The sequence below is a fragment of the Microcebus murinus genome, chromosome 5, assembly GCF_040939455.1.
Source record: "Microcebus murinus isolate Inina chromosome 5, M.murinus_Inina_mat1.0, whole genome shotgun sequence".
Lineage (NCBI taxonomy): Eukaryota > Metazoa > Chordata > Mammalia > Primates > Cheirogaleidae > Microcebus > Microcebus murinus.
The window spans coordinates 82090005-82110443 of record NC_134108.1 but is presented as its reverse complement, the minus strand read 5'-3'; the positions used below and the strand labels follow the sequence as shown (position 1 = coordinate 82110443).

General features: G+C 35.5%; 1 protein-coding gene across 2 annotated transcripts in view; it reads left to right on the top strand.

Annotated features, from left to right (window-relative positions):
* The window catches only part of ADGRB3 (adhesion G protein-coupled receptor B3), a 682014-nt gene that overhangs the window by 646433 nt on the left and 15142 nt on the right, over positions 1 to 20439 (top strand). For both annotated transcript variants that reach the window (XM_012752559.2, XM_012752558.3), the window contains 2 exons: positions 390 to 1033; positions 12157 to 12192. In XM_012752559.2, the coding sequence (XP_012608013.2) occupies positions 390 to 1033; positions 12157 to 12192 (680 nt within the window). The remainder of the gene's footprint in view (positions 1 to 389; positions 1034 to 12156; positions 12193 to 20439) is intronic.

Below are 20439 nucleotides of genomic sequence, written 5' to 3'. Positions count from 1 at the left end.
CAAATTTGTGTGAATAGATCCATAATCTTATAAAAACTCTTTGGTGTAGATTGATGGAGAAAGCATCTCTGGTAATCCACCCTTTCACCGAAGAGTTATGCAGAGGTGCATAAGGACAGGACACTGAGATTTTTCAAAGGCCATTAGTCAATTTTCAGATATGCTTTAGCTGTGGGCTACCTACACGATCTATGAGAGCATACCAGAATTAACAGAGTGATTGCATAATCTGGATCATGTACAAACAAGTAGACAGATAATTTTTTAATTGATTGTTTAATTTACTGATAAAAATTATTTAGTAGGAAAAGAGATAACAGAATATAATAATGAAAAATAAACACATATTAACTCTCTTTTTTTATCAACTTTTATGTTCTAATTGACAGTTCTTCACAAGGATATTGGTCCTTGCCGAGCAGCCACAATAACAGGAACACTCTCCAGGATTTCTCTAAATGATGATGAAGAAGAAAAGGGAACGAACCCCGAAGGGCTGAGCTATTCGACATTGCCTGGAAATGTCATTTCCAAAGTTATCATCCAGCAGCCCACGGGTCTGCACATGCCTATGAATATGAATGAGCTGAGCAATCAGTGTTTGAAGAAAGAGAACAGCGAATTGCGGAGAACTGTGTACTTATGCACGGATGATAATTTGAGAGGGGCTGATATGGACATAGTCCATCCTCAAGAAAGAATGATGGAAAGTGACTATATTGTGATGCCCAGAAGTTCTGTAAATACCCAGCCGTCAATGAAAGAGGAGAGCAAAATGAATATTGGCATGGAAACCTTGCCGCATGAAAGGCTATTGCACTACAAAGTAAACCCTGAATTCAATATGAATCCCCCTGTAATGGACCAGTTCAGTATGAACTTAGAGCAACATCTTGCACCCCAGGAACATATGCAGAATTTGCCCTTTGAACCTCGCACAGCTGTGAAGAATTTCATGGCCTCTGAGTTGGATGATAATGCAGGACTATCAAGAAGTGAAACTGGATCAACGATATCAATGAGTTCTTTAGAGGTGAGCAATAGAATATTAAATCTTTTCTGCATATTTGGTATATATATATATAGTTATAACTATATATATTTATAACTATATATATAACTATATATAGTTATAAATATATATATAACTATATATATATATATATATATATATATATATATATATATATATAGTTAGATCAGGTGTCCTCAAACTACGGCCCACAGGCCATATGCAGGTGTTTTTGCCCATTTGCTTTTTCACTTCAAAATAAGATATGTGCAGTGTGCATAGGAATTTGTTCATAGTTTTTTTTTTTTAACTATAGCCTGGCCCTCCAACGGTCTGAGGGACAGTGAACTGGCCTCCTGTTTAAAAAGTTTGAGGACCCCTGAGTTAGATAGATAGATATAGATGATTCATGTGACACTGGTGTTGGAAAGAAGACTCACATTAGCGTTCGCAGGTGTGTATCATATGAGAATTTTTGGCATGTTGGGATTAAGATTCTGGACATGGGTTTTTCCAGTAGTGCATTAGATTCCCCTTATTCAAGATCATGTCTTTATAAAAGGAAACCACTATATTTTAAAATATGCCTATCAGTCATAATTCTGTCATAACAGGAACTAAGTAGCACACCTACAGAGAAACCAACAGAAGATATTTCTGATATTTCTCTGGCATCAGAGGTCCTTTTGGTGGGTAGTGTCTGGATGGCATTAGAAACTAAACTGAGGTCTGCATTTTCTGTGTAAGGGCAACTGTTAAAAATAACAAAATTGAGATGATTCTCTGGTTTTCACCATTACACTGATCATAAACTCCAATTATTATTTCATTAGGTTAATATTGTTCAGAATAAATGTTTTAATTCTTACAGAATGATGACCACTAAAAATTTTGGTCTTAAATTGTGAATTGCCAGGAAGGATGTAATCTGAGCATATTAAGAGTCAGGATTCGGAGGTCCAACTACATGGCCTTTGGTTTTGTAAGACCACCAAAAGTAAAACAAGTATACTTCTCTCAGCTTCTTTTCTGCCTATAAAGTAGAGAGTAGCTATAAACCTGCTGCCGATATATATATGTTCAGTATATAGTGCAATGCATGCTTTCTTTTATATGTTAAACATATAAAAGAAACTTGAAAATTTCAAAGTTTTTAAAAATATTTTTGAAAATGCTGAAAATCGTTTTAGCATAATAGATTATTGTATAAGACACTATTTAGAGAAAGGCACTATACTTGGTTGCCTGCCCTTTCTATCAAGTCATGTTGATAATTGTCATAAAGTTCCCAAAGGCAATTGTTCCTCCCTTCTCCCCAAAGCCATTCTTTCCACTAGGTCAAAATGAAGAGACATTCTGAGAGGCTAAAGAAATTGTGATGGATAAGATAATTTTAGAGTTTTCCCAACTAGATCGAGGAAATTCTAGACCAAAATGGGAATGTGGATAAAACCTAGGATAAATCCCTAAGTTCTGGATCAACTTCAAACAAAATACGGTTTCTGAGGAAAACTAGGCCAGAATTATTCCTTGGAACCAAAGACATAAATAAGGGTAGTGAGGGCAAGCTCAATTCTAAGGTGTTTGGAGCTTCCCTCTGACCAAGAATATTTTATCCTTCTGAATTAGCAGAGTAGTTACTGTTTCCCTGTGTGTAACTTTCATATGCCAGACACCAGCCATGTGTACTATGATAATGACCACAGAAGAACAAACTACAAAATGTCCATGCAAAATCACAAACGTTTTTAAAAGGATTTTCAGCAAGTGTGCATATAATAACATCATAAGTAATCATATGACCATATGGGAGTTTTCTATATGGAATGGCTCTTTTACATGTGCTAAAATGGTTTGAATGGGGGATTGCATTAAAAATATTTTTGTTGTTATAAAAATGTTTTACATCTAAAAGCCTCAAAACCTCACTGGGTTAGATATTATTCAGGTTATGTGTGCTTGAACAATAGATTATATTTCCAAGTACTACTGTGTTCAGCTTGTAATTTTTCCAAATCCCTATATCCTTATTATTAAGTATAAGGATCATATATAACTGTGATTCAGCCAAAAGATATATATTTAAATGACTTAGAGATCACAAGTCTTACATCTTGAAAAGGAAGGAAATTCAGGATTCAGAATAAAAATTCAGGTCCTCATTTTCATTCTTTTAAAAAGTGTAATAGTTAGTAATTTCTTAGGGTGACCATTTTATGAGACAGCTGAAAGAGAATATATATGAATGAATAATAAAAATTAGCATTTATATAGCATCTTTCATTAGCAGATCTTCAAATCACCCTAAAAACATGAATTAATTAATCTCCACAACACCTCTGTGCAATGGATAAATTGTCATAATCCTTGCAGTAAAGTCATTTGTTCAAGGTTATAGAGTAAGTGCATAGCAAATCTAGGAATAGAATCTTTCTGTCCTGATCAATTTTATGCTGTCTGGAAGAGAGAGTAATAAGTATGAATATTAGCATGAAGGTAACTTTAAAGTTCTATTTAACCATTGACAGACCCTTGGTCTTATGATGAATAAAGATGAAATGGATAAAGCTCTTGTCCTTTCACTGCATACAACTGCACAGATCTCAGAAATAGAACTATCGACCATGAAGATAAAGCCAGTACTATGGCTTTCTTTTCGAGCAGCATGATCGATTTTATGGTCAGATAGAGGTGTCAACTCTGCTACGTTGTATATGCTGGGTCAACTGGTGGAAGATGATAGTCTGACAATGACGGAGGAAAAGCAGAAAGATGACTAGAGTAGCTACATGGAGAATGGGACCAACAGTAGTCAGGAGGTGTTTTGTCTTAGAAGATAAAGTGAAAATGAAAATGGTAAATATGTGCATTACATGATGCCCAAGCAATAGAACAATCTGAGTCTTTTCTCCTTCTGAGTGAGAAGGAAGATTAAAGCCACAGGAACCTCTAGCCTGGGGAGGTGGCACAGCTGAAGATGGCCAGGGACCCCAGGATCCTTTCTAGGACATAATACAAAGATGTCCATATTAATTCAGGAATTTGCCTCCAGAGGAGTGAGTTTTCACAAATTGCCAACATGGGAAGTAGGGAAGGGAAGAAAGAGCAGAGGGTAAAACTTCCAGTTGTAGCACAGAATGTGCTATTCATGGGGAAAGTGCAAGGGAGGAAAAACAAATTGAGCGACAAGAAAAGAAAGCCAAAGAGACTTGAGTAGGTGGAAGTATTTATTCAAATAAGCAAGAGGCAACAAAGAAAGAGGGAGGCTCCCCAATCCTGAAGGCAGTGCCACCAAGAAAGCTCTAGCCTTAAGGGGAGTTTGTTCAGCTAAGCCTCAATTATTGAGTATAAAAACTTTAATACCTTTATCCAGTTTCTTAGCATGAAAGCATATCTAGATTTTCTCTGTGACTAATATTACCTTGCTTCTCTCTTTCTTACAGAATTCTTTCTAAGTATAGTCATTCCCAGAATGGACTTGTTAAGCAATTCTGAAAATTTTAGATTTAGAGTCTCCACAATTATGGAAAAATTGCAATATTAATATGGTAGAATTTTTCACAACAATGGCTTTCAGCCTAAATGTCCTCTAACTGCTTTGCTTACTATTAAGAAGAATGAAATTGTTGTGAGCACTTTAGTCATTCACTTTCAAATAATAAATGAAATGTGTTGAGATCATGGTACATCTATAGAGAAAACAGCAAAAACTACTCTGTTTTTGCTATGGAGCGAGAAGGGACAAAAATGGTATTATGGGTCTCAAGCACTTGAGGACAATGAATTCTAGTTTAAATCTTGGATTGTGTTCCATTTATTTATTTTCTGAAAAACTATAGGTGTATCACTGTAAGTAGACAGGTCAGCATTCATGCTAAATCATTGAAACATTGGTTAACAGGTTGTGGCTTTTGGATCTAAGTAATAAGCATTTTCTCACTCAGAAGTCTTTCCAACTTATGTCCATATCCTGGGCCTATTTGCACATGATCCATTCTTCACCCTTTTTCTCTGCATCATTCTAGGTTGATACAGGTTCCTGTGTCACTGGCTTCTGCCTGGGTTCAGCCAACAGGAAGCACTAGTGAGATATTGGAGGTTGGGGAGAAGAGAAAAATCTGGGATATTTCTCCTCACCTGTTTCTGCTTTTGGAAGCACAAAGCAGAAACTCTCTTTAGCTATAGCTTCCATAGTACTTCTGCTTCTGCCAGGTGCCCCAACCCCTGGGCTTTAATCACCTTGTCATCTCCCTTTGTCCAACCCAGGAAGTATATTGGCTTCTGCTATCCCTAGGTTACCTTATGTTCCCCTATATGGGCTTCTCAGTTCCTCTATCATTTGAATTATTTTGAAACATTTTGCTCCAACCTTACATTGTTTCTGTTGTTCTCCTGAAAAATCTTGCCTTAATTTTTCTTATCAATAAAAAATCTTAATAACAGAGAAGAGTTAGTACATTATGAAATTATTACCAAAAACAGAAAGTTTTGCTGCTCAAGTTTTTCTATGGAGGTATAAACTTACCTGCATATCTAAAAACATTCCCAGATAAGTCTCTCTCAATTTGTAAATGGGTGGATAGAGGTACCGTTCTAGGCTAGATTTTATACCAGTTTTTCTCTGGACATGAATTATAGAGCTCTCAGCATGATAGCTTTTGAAGGCAAAATGTTTTAGTCATAATATCCCATTACAGGTGCCTCCCTTACAGCTGTTGTGAGGGTCAAATTAGATAATGTACATAAAAAACCATTGAAAATGGTAAGGAGCACTTCAGATGTAAGATTGTGTCATTAGTATGTCATTACCGTTAAGCCCTGAATTTCTGCAAAGAAGCTTGAGTACTGAATTAAATCGATATTCAGGATATTAGACAAAATGTTATGGCCTCACTTGGAACTGGAGGACTCCTTTACTAACAGAAACCATTATCAAACTGACCATGTGTAGAAACAACTTTTTCTCTTTTATATTTTTTTATCACATAGGTCTAGTGAAAGGAAGGCTTGCCCTTCTTTACTGCTTTGTTTTTATTCCTGGATTAGGGAATTTTGCCTTTTATTCAGGGATTCAAACAAAATTAGCTTGAATAAAAGTCATTTTAAAAAATTAATTATTCTCAGATTTCATTTCCACAGCTATTTTTAATGGATTTGCTATCAGAGCTTTCTCTTTGCAAGTGGTTTCCTTGCTCACTCTATAATAGAAATTTTTAATGGCAGTCATATTGTCATTCATTAGTCAGTAGAATTTATTACTTGCTGTGAATCTTCTAGTGTCATGTCTACCTTAATTTGCAGTGACACAAACAATGAAGTATTCCTTTTGAGAAATTATTCATTATTCTACAAGGCTTAGATATGGAGAAAGGCCTCTATGCATACGCTCACTCAGTAATCCTCTGTGTAGCTTCATACTGTTGTGCATTTTCTCACTCTTAAATCATCCTAAAGGATTTCTCTCTTATATTAGTGATAAGCCTGCCTTCCTGCAAATTGTCTTAATTATCCTGTCAGTTGATCCATTAATAATGGTTTCTTTGAGTATTTGCTTAACCAAATTCTCCCAGAGTGTTCCTGAAAAAAATAACAACAATGAAACAAAAGCAAAATGTCACATTCTTTTGACTTCTTTTTGTCTGCCATAGAGCAGCTCCTTCAATCATTTATCAATACTTTTGTGAATGTCTACGATTGTGCTGCTAGATGCTGGGGATATAAAAGTGATCAAGGCAGACATGGATCCTGCTCCTGTGGGGAGTAAGCTCTATGGGAGAGACAGATAATTAACCATTTAACCAATGGATACTCCAAAACAATGTGCTATACTAGGTAGTAACTATGGAATGTAAGAGAGAGACTTCTTTATTTTTAATTATTATGGTACATAACAGTTGTATGTATTTATAGGGAATGTGTGATGTTTTGATACAGGCATACAGTGTGTATTAATCAAATCAGGGTAATTGGGGTATCCATCACCTCAAAGGCTTTATCATTTCTTTGTGTTAGGAACATTCCAGTTCTACTCTTTTAGTCATTTTAAAGTGTACCCAAACTTACTATTAATGATAGTCACTTTGTTGTGCTATCAAATAGTTTTTATCCTATCTAACTATCTAACTATATTTTTGCACCCAGGAGAAACTTTTTAAAATAAGGTAGTCTGGGAAGCCTTTGGAATTGCTATTTAATGTAAGAAATAAAGTATAAAAGGAGCATGGCTTGCAAGAAACTGGGAAGGGATGGAATGTTTCAGGCAAAAGAAACCAAAAGTACAGAGGTGCGAAGGTAGGAAAGAGCTTGGCATATTCTCATTAGGATCTGAAGACCTGTGTAGCCAGGGGAGAACTCCTTAAGAAGAAGTTAGAATAGAAAGAAGAGAGCAGATTCTGCAAAGCCCTTATGAAACAATGGAAGAAAAATGGGGATTGTTAAGCAAAAGATTGTCAAAATTATTTCTCCATCTGCCCCCCCCCATTCATCCATACTTCCATTCATCCATGACTTGGTTATTTAAAAAAGAAAGTATTAGAGCCAGTGGTTGTAGAAGATGGGGGGAGCAGAAAGCTGGGTGACAGGAGGCTACTAAAGTAATGCAAACATGAGATGGGAGTGTCTTTGACTATAGACAGAAAAGTAGAGATGGAGTGGGCAGATCAAGGTTTATTTCAGAGATAGCACAGATAGCACGTGTACTGGTGAATTTGATGTAGAGGGTGAGAGACAGAAAGGAGTGAAGGGTGAGTCTCTGGCTTGACCAAGGAGATATCCAACGTTGTCTATGATGGGAAAAATTGGAGGAAGAACAGGATGTTGAAACTTAAAAGATGGTATTTAAAATCATGAAAAGGTATTATGTTATATGAGAGAGAATATAAGAAAGAAGAGAGCTCAGGAACTCAGCATTTAGAAGGCAGGGATATGAGAAAGAGCCAACAAAGGAGACTTGAGAATGAGCTGCAGCAAATAATAGGAAAAGAAAAAGAAAAAAAAGAGAGATAATGAGTGTTTTCATGAGGAAATTATTAACTTTTAAAAGCTTCTGAGAGTCCAGGAAGATGAGGACAGAAAATTGACCTTGGAATTTGACCAGGCGGAGCTCACCAGATCCCTTTGACAAGAAGAGTTTTAGTGGAGTGTTGAGAACAGAGTATAAGTTGGGGTGAGTTGTAAGTGGAAAATTAAGAAGAGAAAACAGCATAAATGAAACATCATGCATTATGGGAAAAAGAATTATTTGTATCAAGTTATTTGGAAAATTATAGATATGTAGCCAGAGGGATTTATATCTTTGTAAATTATTTCAATATCACTCTGGCTTATTTTAAATTTAACGTGTAACGTTTTTTCAGTTATCAACTTATCAGAAAAATTGTTATGGGTTTATCATTTTTCTCAGTGTATTCTCATTTTTTAAAAATAACAACTATTATTTCTGACCACTCTCAGACCTTACAATAGCATTCCAAAGAGCTCAGAAGGAAATTTGAATAAACATGTAAAGCAGTCATGGTTTCAACAAACTTAATGTTTTGAAAGACTTTCCGGTGTATTCTCATTTTTTAAAAATAACAACTATTATTTCTGACCACTCTCAGACCTTACAATAGCATTCCAAAGAGCTCAGAAGGAAATTTGAATAAACATGTAAAGCAGTCATGGTTTCAACAAACTTAATGTTTTGAAAGACTTTCCGGTGTACTGCATGTATACCAAGGATGGAAACAGACCAAAACTGAAAAGAATCGAACATTCTGGTACTTCTGGTACACTACCAATTCCCCAATGCCCAAGGCTTCTTTAAGATAAACTAGATTTTGCGATAGGAGAGTCACATCTGGAGATAGAGAAGTCTGTTTCTATTGTTGTATCACTGCTCATAAGCTACCACATATCAGAATGATTTTTAAGTTATTTTACTTGACACAGATTTTTCTCTCAAATACATGAATATCAAACTGATAATTTTTTCTTTTACAAAATACAATTTGCAAGTAACAGTTAATCTGCTTGACCTTGCTTTGTGCTTAGAAATCACCTCAGTCCCACTGCTGTCAGCTTTGGACTGACTGGGTCCTCTAATGTTATTCTAGCTGAATTCTAGTAACATTCAGCAAAATATTATGGGCATCTTGGCTGTAAATTTATCACCCTTCTATCACTGAGAGGATATCAAGAGATAGCATAAAAAATGCTGTGTTTAGAATCAGAAGTACTGAGCCCAGCTTATTTGCTTATGACCCAGATGAAGTGGACCAGTCATTCTAACTCCTTTGGCCCTCAGTTTTCCTCATTCATAAATAGGGAAATAAATAGAATTTTCTCTGACCATCCCACAGGGATGAAGCACTTTATAAACAATAAAAGGGTTTGGGGGGTGGACACGCTTGAAGCTCTTACTCGAAGGGGGAGTGGGGTATGGGCAATATATGTAACCTTAGCACTTGTACCCTCATAATAGGCTAAAAAAAAAATAAATAAATAAATAAACAATAAAAGATTGGCTGGGTATGGTGATGCACACCTATAATCCTAGCACTTTGGGAGGCCAAAGAAGGAGGATTGATATGAGTCAATTGATATGAGTCAAAGCCACGAGTTTGAGACCAGCCTGAACAAGAGTTAGACCCTGCCTCTACAAAAAAAATAGAAAAATTAGCTGGGCATCCTGGCATGCCTGTAGTCCCAGCTACTCAGGAGGCTGAGGCAGGAAGATCACTTGAGTCCAGGAATTTGAGGTTGCTGTGATGCTATCATGACGCCAACACTCGGTGAGTATTGTGGGAATGTGAATAACATTACACAAATAACATTACACAAATTTTTAACTCCCCTGGACTCTAAAAATCCACCACAAAACTTTCCACTCTCTAATTTTTAAGTCTTCATTGCTTTATTTCTCATCTACCCCAACCCTCAACACCATCTTTCGGCTCTTTTGATTAAAATCTGCTTGCTTCATTTGTTCATTCCTTAGTCTAATTTTTCAAGACTGTCATTTCTGCTATACCTTATGTTTGAATTTAATTCTAATAAAATTAAATAGGAGAGAGAGAGAGAGAGAGTGAGATCTATTTGTAGGAGTGTATCCATTTGCTTTCCATATTTCACATTAACATAGGGTGACATCTGCTCTCAGAAGCAGAAATTATCTCTGGTTTTCTTCTAGGTTCCCATCTTTCACCCCTGCTCCTAAAATATGAAGCCTTTTGCAAAATGTATCTATCAGCATTTCTACTTCTTAGACAACACAGCCTTGTACTCAGAAAGAAATAGGGTAACATATGGCTAGTACCACCTTTGGCAAGAGAGAATGCCTCAGTGCATGTAGTAGAAGGGCCTCTTCCTCTTCTAGCTAGCTGAACCTTTTTCATAAAGATTTCACTATTTCATTTTCAAAATGGAATGCAAAGGTCATGACTAATGCTTAATAATAATTGCTTAAAAGTAAGTGTTTTCCAGGCTTGAATTGTGGTGTATAAAAGAATTTTGCTTAACGTACACTGACAAAAATGTCCTGCTGAGTCACAGTACCAAGAAAGCAAGGCATCCAAGAGCAGACTGGAAATGCTGACATTTAGTGTAGCTTATTGCACCAAAGTGTGGTTTGGATACATTAAAATACACTGAAGCCTGGTTTTTACTGGCGCAGTTCAATAACAATAGTGGCAGGGAGAAGGCAGAGGACCGCAGGGTCCAATGCCTTCCCACACACTTCTTTCTCCCGGATGTCACGAAGGCAAGGCTAAGGTGATGTTGGAGAGCATCATGCAGAAAGAGAGATCAACATGCAGAGTTGCCACTTAATAAAGAAGTCCCCTTCAACCCCCTCCTTGATTGTACTTGAAGACTAAAATGTTAATCTTAAGCAGTTTCACCAAAATAAAATTATTTCTGAACTTTAGCATTCTTTTGAAAATTAAACCTTTCTTTTGGTATATCACTTTCTGTCTACTGAAACACGATTTGGAGAGTAGGTTACACAGGGTGGCTCTGGTTTTGTAATGACAATTTAAACTCTAGCTGCAGAAATTGAATCATAGTTTTCAAGAAAATACATTAGTACTTTTCTGTCTCTCCTAATGTTCGACAGTTACAACAGAGAATAGAATCTCCCCATCTCTCTTGGGTATGATTCCCCGTTAAGTTATTAAAGTTAGGGTTGTAGGAACTGAGATGGGAGCAAGGGGGGAAATAAAACCAAATAGTTTACCCAAAGATTTACATAGTTTTCACAGCCTGAATATTACTTGTTTTAATTATTTATTAATTTTCCCTGTGTTTTATTCCCTCTCTTATAAAAAAAAGCCAAATTAAAAAAAACTGTGTTAGAAGTTTGCTAAGAATATATTCTTTACACTAATATCATGAACATCCTATTATCTGAGATTGCATTAATTTCATTTTTGTCCCGTTTCCTGATTTTATCAGGCATAGTGCCTCATTAATTTATTTTTAATGCATTTTTAGCTATGACTAGATTTCAGAAACTGTGTAACAAAGTTGGAGCCATAGGGGAACACTGTGAGACATTTATATGCATGTCTAAGTTTTGCTGGGGTGTGGCATATTTGTTATTTTGCTTAATTAGAAATAACACGTTGGTTCCTAAGGGCTAACATTGAGAAAGACTTTCCTATCATGGAGGACTATCAAATTTCAACAAATTTGTGGCTGAGACTTACAAAGAACTTTGGGACTTACCAGGTAGAATTCGGTAGAAGTGAAGACAAATGATTGGCTGATGGGAGGTGTTGATGTAACTCAATGATTTTTTCCTATACAATTTATAATTCTCTGTGTCTGTAAAGTATTTTTGCTTTAGTAGACCTAAAATTTCTTTGAAGATTGAAATGTTTATGTAAATTTTCATAAATTTAACTCTAACTGAAAATTAGAGTTAAAAGGTCAAGATGAGAAATATTCTATATTTTTATATTCCTTAATTTTAAAAGAAATTCAAAGTGAAAATGGAAAAATGTGGATGGGATATTTTGAAATCATAAAATTTTTCACATGTTCCTATGTATAACAAAACGAATCAGGATTATCTATATTGAAAATGATGATTTGCATTTTGTTTGAATGACTAAACATAACTTTATTGGTTTTCTCCTTCTTTTTTAAAAAATATCTAACAGAGAAGAAAATCACGATATTCAGACCTTGACTTTGAGGTAAGTTTCTATGAATTATTTTATAATTTTAATCATTTGAAATTAAAATGTATATATAATTACTTAATAAAACATATTACTCTATGTAGCTATCTAAGGGTACTAAGCACTAGTTTAATTAATAAGTCAAACATTTTAAATTAAAATTCATATTGTATAGGTAGTTGTAGACAAAATTTTTAAATTTCTAATTGCTTTAAATATATGCTAAACTAGGATTTTGGGGGGTTAGTAAGGAATCTACTTTATAAATGCTGTGATAAGTGGGCAATTTATTTTGTTGTGAGACAAGAATGTTGGCTTTCTGATTTTTATATTTAAAATACTTTTCTTGGTTTTACATTAGTGACTACCTTTAGAGATTCTATGAGCATGCTTAGGCTGGTTAGCGAGGCTTCCTCTGAGAACTTCCTATTTCGTGTTTTGATTCCTACCATTTAAGTCCTGTGTGGTATATTCAGATTCCTAGCAAGTGTTGATTCAATATGTTCCTATGTTTAGTAAATGCCTTTTCACAGATAAAACAAGATGACAATTTTCATTTTCCAATTTACATTGAATTTATATCGATGCTGTAATATTGATGCTGGAAATTACTGAAATCATACCATTTGAGCAGCTTAAGCTAAACACAAAATTAATGATGTTTAAGCATCATATAAAATGCACTTATACATCTTGATAATTATATATGATTCATAATTTGCTGACATAATTAGATATAATACATTATAAATTTCTCCCGCACATTTGTACCCTTGTAACACATACATAGTGCTCAATACTCTTAACTGATATTCCTAAAATTACAGAAACCTCCCAGAACATGGAAAATTGTAATTCAGTCATTTTGTTTATGTAGATGAATATTGTAGCTCTACAATGGACATTATGTATCAAAAGGTGAGACTTGCAGTTTTTATTTACTGCAATGGTCAACAATGGTTTTACCCTGAATAGAGCCCAAGGAGAACTGTTTTTGTTTTTATTTTTGTTTTTAGTAACATTTAAGACTACAAAATACAAAGTAAGGGTAAAGAATCTGGTCTGGATGATTAAGTACCAAATCCACTTGTTGTAACCTAGCAAGTGATACATATTTTATTGTGTCCTTTAAAGTTATCAAGAATATAAATGTGAATAGAAAGTATTCAGCAATCTTCAACTTTAGATTCTTTAGTGCATTGTAAGGAACAGATATTTTAATTTTTTATATTAATTATTCAGGTAGGCAAAAATAGAAGATCATACTATGTGTTTTTTGATCTGAAAGCAATAAATTTTTATGTTAGAACAAAGGAAAGGAGGTGGGAGTTAACCCACTAGGCATCAGTGGCAAAATGTAGTAAAAAGCTAGATCTAAAATTAAGCATCAGTGCAACAAATTAAAGTTATATAATCACAAGCACTGAAAAGAAATCTAATCATACTGTATTATTCAAAGCATTAGAAAAACTGTTCTCTTTTTTTTTGTCCATTCTCCATGGCAACTGGTGGCCGATTCCTTGAGCTGATACTTCTTTCTATCCTTAGTATTCCACACATAAAACCATAGTATTAACATAACATTTGCTGATAAAAGAGATAAGTTGCACCAAAGAACAATGGATATTTTCTTCAGTTAGCTCTTTGCAATAGTTATTACATGATTACTAAGGTGTCAAAATTTGGAGAAAAAAACTTTAAGAAATTAGTTTTTCATTACAAACGCTTAGTGCTACTCCCTTAGTCTGGTGTAATTACAGATATGTGGCAGATATCACACAGATTGTGATCATAAAAATGATTGCCAGATTTAAATGCTGATGAATTTGAATACAATCTGTATGTATTTTGTGGGTGGTCCTTGAAGAAGTGTTCAAGCTGCCACCCCTTTTCATTCAGGCTGGATTAATTAAATTTATGGCAAGTTTCCTAACAGTCTTCTTCCCCTGTAAGCTTTCCATACCACGTCCAGCTTAGACAATTTGCCATTGACAGACTGACTCCTGGACTCCTGAAAGCATCTTCTCTTCAGACTTGAAGCCTAACACTCTCCCCAGAGTTAATACATGATAATAATATTCTGTCAACTCACATATCCCTAAAATTCTTGGGGCTAGTTAATATTATGCCTGGGGAAAAGCCCTTTCATGTAGCCAATCTCCAGGACAACATTGCATTGCTAGAACAAGTAGAGCAAAGTGTTGACTACTCATAAAATGGTGAAGCACTGATTCTCACTTTCTGGAAAGTACACAGAAAATACTGTAGGGATATTTCTATGTTCTGTGACCAAATGCCTTGTTGAATTTGTATGCTCAGCTCTAAGTGAAGATCCTGGTACACAGTAAGCATTCAATAAATTTTTTGAATGAATGATAAAAAAATTAAATCATTTTTCAATCTAGTTTGCTTTGACAAAAAGTTATCGGACACTGTACCTTGAGTTAAGGCAGAGGCTAGTTTAGAAAATGGACAGCTATAGAAAAAATGCTCAACATCTCTAATCATCTGGGAAATGCAAAAAGAAACTGCAATGAGATATCACTTAACTCCAGTGAGAATGGCTTTTATCAAAAAGTCCCAAAACAACAAATGTTGGCATGGACACAGAGAGATAGGAACACTCATACACTGCTGGTGGGACTGCAAACTAGTACAACCTCTGTGGAAAGTAATATGGAGATACCTCAAAGAGCTACAAGTAGAACTATCATTTGATCCAGCAATCCCATTGCTGGGCATCTACCCAAAGGAACAAAAGAATTCTATAAAAAAGACATCTGAACTAGAATGTTTATAGCAGCAAAATTCACCATTACAAAGATGTGGAAACAACCCAAGTGCCAATCAATACATGAGTTGATTAATAAAATGTGGTATATGTATACCATGAAGTACTAATCAGTCACAAAAACAATGGTGATTTAGCACTTCTTATATTATCCTAGATAGAGCTGGAGCCCATTCTCTAAGTGAAGTATTACAAGAATATAAAAACAAGCACCACATGTACTCACCAGCAAATTGATATTAATTGATAAGCACTTATATGCACAAATCAGTAGTAACATTCATCGGGGGCGGAGTTTGGGGGGGAGAAAGAGATGTGTATATTTACACCTACTGGGTGCAGTGTACACCGTCTGGAGGATGGACATGCTTGCAATTCTGACTTGGGCAGGGCAAAGGCAATATATGTAATGAAAACATTTGTATCCCCATAATATGCTGAAATAATTTTTTTAAAAAAGAAAATGATCAGCCATAGTAGTGGCACTTCAAAAATAACCACATTGGATTTCTAAGATATTCACATTGGATATAACTCAAGGAGATAGAAAAATGACAGGTAGAAATCCCAGAAGGAGGGAAAGGCAAAGACATTAGCTAATGTATGGCATGCTCAAGAAATACGAAGTCAAAATTTACTTAAATGGGGATCTATGAAAGAAAACATTAGACAGAGGTGGTAATTTAGAAAGCATGTCTTACAGTCCAGGAGGAAGTTTTTAACTAGTTTGCTACAAAAAGCTGCTAAGACTTTGTTTTGCTTGTTTCTCCCCCCCCCCCCACCCCAAGAGGAATGATTTGCTATGATTTAGGCTTTGGAAAGATGGATATGTCAGTAACAGGAAGGATAGACTGTAGTAGTGTAGAACAGAGAGTTGAAATAACATTTAGGAGTGGCTAGTCTAGTAGTTAAGGAGGTCCACTTCCTGGAAGTAGTAGAAAAAGAAAGCAAGAAAGGGACACTGCAGAGGCCAAATCTACACAATTTGGTCCTTAACTGAATAAAAGAGCAGAAAAAAACATGACTCTCCAGTTCTGAGCCTGGGTTTCCACTAGTACCAGTAACAAAAGTCAAAGAGACATCTAATCAAGATGAGTTCAGTTAATACTTTAATCATACATCACCTAATATTATGTTAAATCAGAAATGAGGGAAATTGTTTTAATTGTCTGTCTTGGTTTGAGCTTTGGATCAAAGAATTCCTGGGAACACAATTACAGACATCCATTCTGAAGCGGTGGCAGATAATATCTACTACATGTTAAAAATATATGGAGAGAGAGGTATTTATTTTTTATCTTCTCATCCAAAAACACAGAGATGAACCATATCACATTCTTTCATGGAAATTATGTGGCCTTTTAAAAACATTTTAGGATATTTCTCTGAAGTTTCTGATGAGCTCCACATGTATACTAAATTCATGTTTCTCAAACCGGGTGGCAGTGATGGTGGGCAGAAGGCAAAAGAAGATGCAGGATTATCATGGCCTATCTTCATGGGAGCTTGAATTTTTATTGAAAAATTTAGAGGAACATAATCAAGTAAGATAAAATATTTTAGAGTAATTCAATATCATTGCAAACACAACTAAACTATGACATAGAAGGCAAAATTTATAGTAAGTCCCTTCCTACCTTTCCCCCTACCCCCAGGAGTAAGAGTGCTCCATTAGGCAATCGAAGCATTTTTGGAGGAAAAGGTTGAGCAATTCAGTCCTAGACTATATCCATCTTTTCTACATGACTTAATTTAAACTGTTGCAAAATTATGCATTACAGAAAGTATGTTCTTGATTGACACTGACAAAATAAAATTATGCAATGCATTTGGTTTTTCCAGACCCTTTGGCTTCTTTTAAGTGGTAGGAACATATTTATTCAAATAAAAATATATTTGAAACATAGACACTGTAATGTCAAGCATTATTCGTTAGACTACAGGTTCCATCTTGAGGACACATTGGGATTCTGGCCAAGGGAAGACACATAAATCATTCCCTTCTCACAATGCAGTTTTCAGAATTGAGCTTAATTTCTGCAGCGTGCATTGTTCCTTAAATATGAGTTTTTACATTCACCTAAGGCTAGTATTCAACATCCCATTCTGGAGAGAGGAATGTTGGGGTTCAGAAAATGATACTCCAAAGTATGGTACTTTGGAATCTTGAGTAATTTGAGCTAAAGGCCATTGGAGGCCTAAGAAGTAGCCTCTGAACCAAGATCTTTCTCACCTTCTCCCCTCTTGTCTCTAACTCCTCATTCCCTCACAAAGTGAGTCAAAGAACTCCTCTAAGACAGGTCATAGAAACTAGAACCTTTTTCCCCCAATGTGAGCCATTAAACTTAAAAATATTACTCTAACCTTCCCCTGCATTTTTGTCTAGGAGCCAGCCATGAAGAGATTCTCTGACATACCCTTGTGCATAGTAGGTCACAAGACCTTCATTCCAGAAGGGTCCTGCCCCAGACTCAGGAGGAAGAAATTCCACAACAAAAAAGCCAGAAGAATCTGAATATGCAGGCCTTGCTAGGTTTTGCCACTCAGATTATTACTATTAGATCTTTCCCTTTTTGTCCAGTCACATATCTAAGTGACTATCTACTCTTCATTGAATCTAAGCATAGAAATGGACAGTTTTCCTTTGATTTGGGGGGTCTTCATTCTGAAATCTCCTGTGTCATGTTAAAACTTTGATTAAATAAATATGTTACATTTTTCTCTTGTTAACCTCTCTTTTGTTATAGTAGAGTTGGCCATGACCCTGATGACAGGGAGGAAGGGCACCACACTTTTCCAAACCTATGGGACTCACATGCAAAGCAGTATAGAATAATAAAAATAACCACAGCTTTATCCTAGTAGGCATGGACAATGGCAGTCTAGGTGTATAAAATTCTAAGGCTGGAAAAGTTCATTCAGGCAAAGTGGTTTCTAATTCTATCAGCACATGATTTCCAGGCCCTATCCTTTGAAGTTTTTTATAGTTAGGAGATTCTCGAACAGTTTCTCTCAGCTTCTAAAAGTCCATACACAGTAATACTTCTCTTATCTATATAATTCAGACTTAAACTCCAACTCTATGATTCACATTTTTGAATTTAAAAGTGAAAACCTCTAAGCAGTTTATTCCAAGGCCACCTACAGGTCCTTTGTGCTTGTATGAAAAAGAAGGAAGTGTAATAGAATGAGAACGGGGAGGCAGGGCTCCTGTCTGGGCCATTAAAATGAGCCATCTTTCCAGGGAGGAGACTTCTTTTAAAGAAGAAGAAAAGACGACATTTTTTTTCCATGTTGTAGTCACCTTCCCTGGCCTATATACCTATGCTATCTCATTCATTTCACTTATTCAGTACACATTTATTGAGCAACTGCTGTATGCCAGATACTGTACCAGGAGTCAGGGATACAGAGATGAGTAAGTCACTGCCCATGAGGTGTTCAGAGACAAGATATGAAGACCAGCCCTAAAAAAGATCATCGCAGTACCATGAGATGGTTGCAGAATAATCAGTACCTATAGAGTTTACAGGCTCACTACAGAGTGTACCTAACCCATCCTGGATTGTTTTGTCTCATTTTCCATCTGAACATGAAACAATCATACACCTGACTGAATAGTCTAAAGGAAGACGATGCTCTCTGAATCTATGAGATACATCTAAGATAGCAGCATGCAAAGACGATTGATGGGGGATTCAGAAAAAAATTCCAGCTTGCTCACCACCTGTGTGAGCTTGGGAAACTTACTTAGCCTCCTCGAGCTTCAGTTTCCTAATCAGTAAAATGGAGATAATGGCTTCTACCTCCCAGGGTTATTGCAAGGATTAAGAAAGATAATAATGGCTGCCATTTCTTAAGTGGCACTTATCTGTGTGGTCCAGTGATAAGTGCTTTATATTCTTTTTTAAATCTTCAAAATAACCCTGCAAGACAAGTCCGATTACTGAAACTGGGGCTAAAAGTAGATTGGATTTTATGCTTTAGATCACACAACTCGAAAGTTATGGAACTGAGATCTAAACATAAGTTTTTTACAGATTCAGAGCTGTCAGAGTTGGCATGTTCCAAGTATTTAAAGGGTCTGGGAGAGTTGTTGGGATATAGTAGGTGCTCAAGATGTAGAGGTTGCTTTCTGTCTTCATTTTTCTCAAGTATCTGAAATATCATGAATGTGCTTTACACATCACTTTTTCTCTAATATCAAAAATTAAAGGGTTACAAAGACTAACTCTTTTGAGTTAAAAAAAATGTATAAAGTGAAAGAAAGAGTCCTAGGAAGTAAGCTACTCAGGAGAGTATATTTCTTGTGCAGTTAGGTTGGTGGTGTCTTAGAAAGAGGATTAATATACAGCTTCAAAAAACATTCAGTGATATTAATATGAATCCAAGGGAACATTACCATGCATTTATGTTTATTGCAAAAGACACCTATAATAGTTCATGGCCATTGCAACTAAAGGAACCTGAATTGTGTAGATACTGTCAATTAGCATATGTCTGTGTTTATTTAAATAGAAAATCCACGTGTGTTAGAGTTTTATCATTACATGATTTTTGAAAAACCAAGTCCAAAATTGAGCTTTTCACAGAAGTCGATTTCTTTAGAAAACAGCATGTTTACGTTACAAAAGAAAGAAAAGGGTAAGCGGATAAACCTTAACCGTCAGTAAAAACACAAGTATAGCAATTGAAATGGACCTATAAGATCTATAAGCATGAAGACTTCTAATCAAGTAGTTAAGACCATCAAAGGCATCAGAGTTGCAAGTATATACTCATGCAAGTAATTAAATAAGGAGAAACCTCTAGAAGTTGTGAAAACTAAAACCATAGCTAAGTTTTTTTCCAAAATGTTGCTGAACTAGAAACTCTCCAGTGTTCACTGTGAAGCTGGTACTCTTATCAATGAAACATTCCTTATTATAAAGGCTGGAAGATCTACTTGAGTCTATGAACAAGAAGGAATCATGCATGGAAAATCAAACTGAGTTCATGACAGAGATGTGAGCTGTCAATGGCAGCTCTAATGTGATACTTTTGCCAGAATTCCAGACCATCATTGCTATGGTGATTTCTGACAGTGCCAAGGTGGGAGTTGCAAATTAGAATGATTATCTGGCATGAGGATATATTTGCAATTAATGTTTCTAGGTAGAAAGGCCCCATATTTCAGCATCCAAATTTTTCATTTGCTTCCATATTCATTTCAGGGTCCTTGAACTTTATTATTCAGATGGTTTTCATGAACCTATGTGGAACATTTTGAAATGCTTTTTGGGTATATAATGTTGGTGAAAACAATAACTTTATATTTTTCTGTATATTTTTTAAAATGTTCTAGCAATCCAACTCCTTAAAATAAAATCTATCCAATTCAGAATCAGGTATTGTTCATTTAATCAGACTATGATTATAAAACCTCCAATCAGCTAATGTATCTTTTTATCCATGGGATATATTTGACATTT